The following is a 4,200-nucleotide window of genomic DNA, read 5'->3' as shown; positions in this document are numbered from 1 at the left end:
ATAAATCCTAGCCAGCAGAGGTGGTTGTGAAGGCTTCTGGGAGTTGTAGTCCAAGAACATCTGGAGGCCCAAGGTTGGGGACCACTGCCCTAAAAGACAGAACTGGGCCAAAAGCAACAGAGTGAAATTCAACAGGGATCAGTGCAAAGTCCTGCACTTTGGAAAAAGAAACCAATTGGACAGTTACAAGATGGGGGATCCCTGGCTCAGCAAAACTATGAGCGAGAAGGATCTTGGAATTGTCATAGATCAAAAGCTGAATATGAGCCAACAGTGCGATGTGGCTACAAAAAAGGCCAATGCTATTTTAGGATGCATTAACAGAAGTACAGTCTCCAAATCCCCGTAGGGTGCTTGTTCCCTCTCTATTTAGCATTAGTAAGGTCTCATCTAGAGTACTATGTCCAGTTCTGGACACTGCACATTAGGAAGGATGATGACAAATTGGAACAAGTTCAGCAGAGGAGGGCGACAAGGAGGATCAGGAGGCTGGAAGCCAAGCTTTATGAGGAAAGGCTGAAAGAACTGGACATGTTTAGCATTGAGAAAAGAAGACTGAGGGGTGATAGGATAGCACTTTTCAAATCCTTGAAAGGCTGTCCTACAGAGGAGGAGCAAGATCTGTTCTCAATCATGCCAGAGTGCAAGACACATAACAATGGGCCCAAGTTAAAGGAAACCAGATTTCAGTTAATATCCTAACTATTAGAGCAGAACGACAGTGGAACCATTTACCTCTAGGGGAGTTGGTGAGTGCTCCAACACTGGAGGCATTCAAGAAAAACTTGGATAATCACCTGGCAGATATCCTTTGATGGTATTCCTTCCTTGAGCGGCGGTTGGACTTGATGGCCATGTTGGCAACCCTTCCAACATCTGATTCTATGATTTCTGAGCTGCCTTGAGTCCCACTTCTGGGATAAAGGCCACATAGCGATGCAATAGATAACTGTATATATATATAGAGAGAGATTTTGTTGGGTGTGTGGCTTGTCTGTATTCTGCAAACTGCCTCGAGTAGTCATTTCAGTAAATTGGGTGGTGTGTAGTAGCTAAATAAATGAACAGGCCGGATGTTGGAATACCCCAACATCTTTTGCAAGGGGGTAAAGGGGCTCCCCTTTGGGCCCCCCCTCACCCTCTGCTCCGTCCTGCTCCTCTTTTCACAGCTGACTGCGATGGAAACCGAGGGAGGCAGCAACCAGACCCGGGTGACGGAGTTTGTCTTCCTCGGCTTCTCTGGGGTCCCCACGGGCCAGACCTTCCTCTTCCTGCTCTTCCTGGCCATCTATCTTGTCACTTTGGCAGGGAATTCTGCAATACTCGTTCTGATCCAGACGGATTCGCACCTTCGCAGCCCCATGTACTTTTTCCTCAGCCATTTGTCTTGCTTGGACCTTTGCTATTCTTCCGTCACCCTCCCCAAGATTTTGGTGAACCTCCTGCGCCAGAGGCACACCATTTCCTACAACCAGTGCATGGCCCAAATGTTTTTCCTGATGACTTGCGCTGGATCCGAGTGTGCCCTGCTGGCTGTCATGGCCTACGACCGCTATGCGGCCATCTGTGAACCCTTACGCTACACCCAGCTCATGAGTAAGCCGGTGTGCATCCTCCTGGCTACCGCGTCTTGGATCTGGGGCCTTCTGGACTCAACCCTCCACACGGCACTGACCACCAACCTGGCCTTCTGTGGGGCCAACCAGATCCACCACATCTTCTGTGACGTCCCGCCCCTCCTGAAAATTGCCTGCAGCGACACCTACGTCAACGAGATGGCCCTTCACGCCGCCAGCGTTTTTGTGGGTTTGAGCCCTTTCCTGCTCGTTGTCGTCTCTTACATCTACATCCTGTCCGCCATATTGCAAATCCGCTCCAGCACCGGCCGGCAAAAGGCCTTCTCCACCTGCGCTTCCCACATGCTTGTGGTCGCCATCTACTTTGGGATGGCTAACGTGAACTACAACCGCCCCCGCGCGGGCTACTCCTTGGAAGTCGACACTCTCATCTCCTCCTTGTTCTGCATCGTCACCCCCATGCTGAACCCCCTCATCTACAGCCTGCGCAACCGAGAGGTGAAGGAAGCCCTGAGGAAGATGCTGGGGGGGCAGAAGAAGGAGCGGGTGTCCTCTCACAAGCCAGCGTCCTCCTCACCCTCTCGTCCAGTGGACGACCACTTCCAAAATCCTTTAGCCAAGCACAAAGGCCATGCTGGGACAGAAAGTTAAAAAAACAAGAGCAACAACCTTCTCCAACCACTCCACATCTTGAGCCACCATCATTCTCGCTAGGGGTGTGCAGAGGCCACAACAACTTCAGCCCCTGAGCGGAACAGGAGATCCAGGCTGAGGCGGGACAGAGAGCAATGAGGAAGGACAAAGGGATGAGCAGGGCTGGACCCATCTGAAAAACAAACATTGCTCCCTTCATGTACATCTCTTTCCTTGATTTGCACATATACCCGTCTTTCCTCCTCTGATAGCTCAAAGCACAGAGAGGGTTCATTTCTTTTAGGAAACCTTCTACTCTCTCTCTATCACACACACACACGAACAAAAGCAGGCCTTTACTTCAATCTAGAATGATGTGGGAAGTGCCGGACTTTCAGAAACTCAACTCACCAAATTTTGGGCATGGTTAGGCCTGCCTTTTGTCAGCTCCAGTGGCTTGCAGAGCTGTGCCCCTTCCTAGATGGGAGATCTCTGACAACACCGGTACACACGCTGGTCCTCTCATGGATGGACTACTGTAATCCTCTCTACATGGGGCTTCCTTTAAAGTTGGCCTGGAGAGTAGAGTGCAGTGGCTTCTAGTGGCCAGTTCTTGTAACTTTATCTTTACAAATATATATACCCAAATTTTCCGTATATAAGATGCCCCCATGAACAAGACCCCCCCCCACTTTTCTAACCCAAAATTAATAAATCTAAGTGGGGCTTAGCAAGTGTAGACAGAAAGGGATCAAAGCGCTGCTGGATTCTTTTGATCCCTGCTTTCTCTGTTCGTGCTAAACCTTGTGGGGCTTAGCAAAAGGAAGTGGAAAGGGATGAAAGCAATCCTGCAACTGATCATTTTGATCCCTTTCCCCCTTATACAGCCACGGGATTGCTTTGATCCTTTCCCCCTACACTTGCTAAGCCCCATGCGACTTAGCAAGCAGAGGGGAAAGCAGGGATCAAAGTGATCCTGCAGCGCTTTGATCCCTGCTTTCCTTTTGGTAAGGATTAGCAAGTGGAGGGGTAAGCAGGGATCAAAGCCGTGCAGGAACAATTTGATCCCTGCTTTCCCCACCATGTGTGTTTGTTCTCTCCTCGGCTTACTTCCATGTATAAAATATTTAGACAAAAGTATAGTTTTATACATGGAAAAATACGGTACCTAGGATTTTTCTTTTTATATTGTTAATACAAGTGAATTAGCAGATACTAATCCTCTAGAAAAGGGTATTGCACTATATATCCCCAGTCCTGGCTCTCCTGCACTGGCTACGTGTTGTGTCCTGGGCCAGGTTCAAAGTGTTAGTTTTAACATGCAAACCACTTAATGGTTTAGTACCTCGCTACCTGTCAGAGCATCTCTCCTAGAGAAATGCTGCCCGTTCCACATGATCTTCCTTGGCCTCACTGCTGGAGGTGGCCATGCCTAAGGGAGGCAAGGAAGGCCTCAACTAGAACACAACCCTTCTCGGTAGTGGCCCCCACTATCCGATTTTACCTGGTTGGGATTATTTTTATATATTATGTTTGAGGAAGAGTGGGAAGGGGGTTCAAGTTTATGCAATATTGTAATGATGGCCTAGATTAGTGGTTCCATAAGCTGGGCAGGATTTAAGTGAAACAAGCAAACAAACAAGCAAGCAAGTGAGCAAACAAGGAAGGAAGCAAGAAAAAGAAAGAAAGAAAGGAAGAAAGAAAGAAAGAAAGAAAGAAAGAAAGAAAGAAAGAAAGAAAGAAAGAAAGAAAGAAAGAAAGAAAGAAAGAAAGAAAGAAAGAAAGAAAGAAAGAAAGAAAGAAAGAAAGAAAGGCGTGAGCCACAAGGGTTCATTTTTCATCTTCAAGATAATAACCCGAGTAGGTCTCCCAAAACTCAGTAGGGTTCTTCTGGAGAGTACAAAATCTTCTTGGGAAATCTCTGATGGATCTCCGGAGATTCCTATAAACTGAGGTCATTAGCAGATGCAACATCCGCAATACATATAGA

At 47.8% G+C, this 4,200-nt stretch overlaps 1 protein-coding gene across 1 annotated transcript; it reads left to right on the top strand.

Moving 5' to 3' along the window:
• Positions 1 to 1,178: 1,178 nt before the first annotated feature.
• Positions 1,179 to 2,419, top strand: LOC110070275 (olfactory receptor 5V1-like). Its single transcript, XM_020777943.3, has one exon. The coding sequence runs from the start codon at positions 1,179 to 1,181 to the stop codon at positions 2,226 to 2,228; it is 1,050 nt and encodes a 349-aa protein (XP_020633602.3). The 3' UTR covers positions 2,229 to 2,419.
• Positions 2,420 to 4,200: the final 1,781 nt, after the last annotated feature.

The sequence above is a fragment of the Pogona vitticeps genome, chromosome 5 (assembly GCF_051106095.1).
Source record: "Pogona vitticeps strain Pit_001003342236 chromosome 5, PviZW2.1, whole genome shotgun sequence".
Classification (NCBI taxonomy): Eukaryota; Metazoa; Chordata; class Lepidosauria; order Squamata; family Agamidae; genus Pogona; species Pogona vitticeps.
This window is presented reverse-complemented; position numbering and strand designations above follow the sequence as displayed.

Coding starts and splice junctions, on each gene's coding strand:
- LOC110070275 (XM_020777943.3), top strand. CDS start 1,179: ATGGAAACCGAGGGAGGCAGCAACCAGACCCGGGTGACGGAGTTTGTC.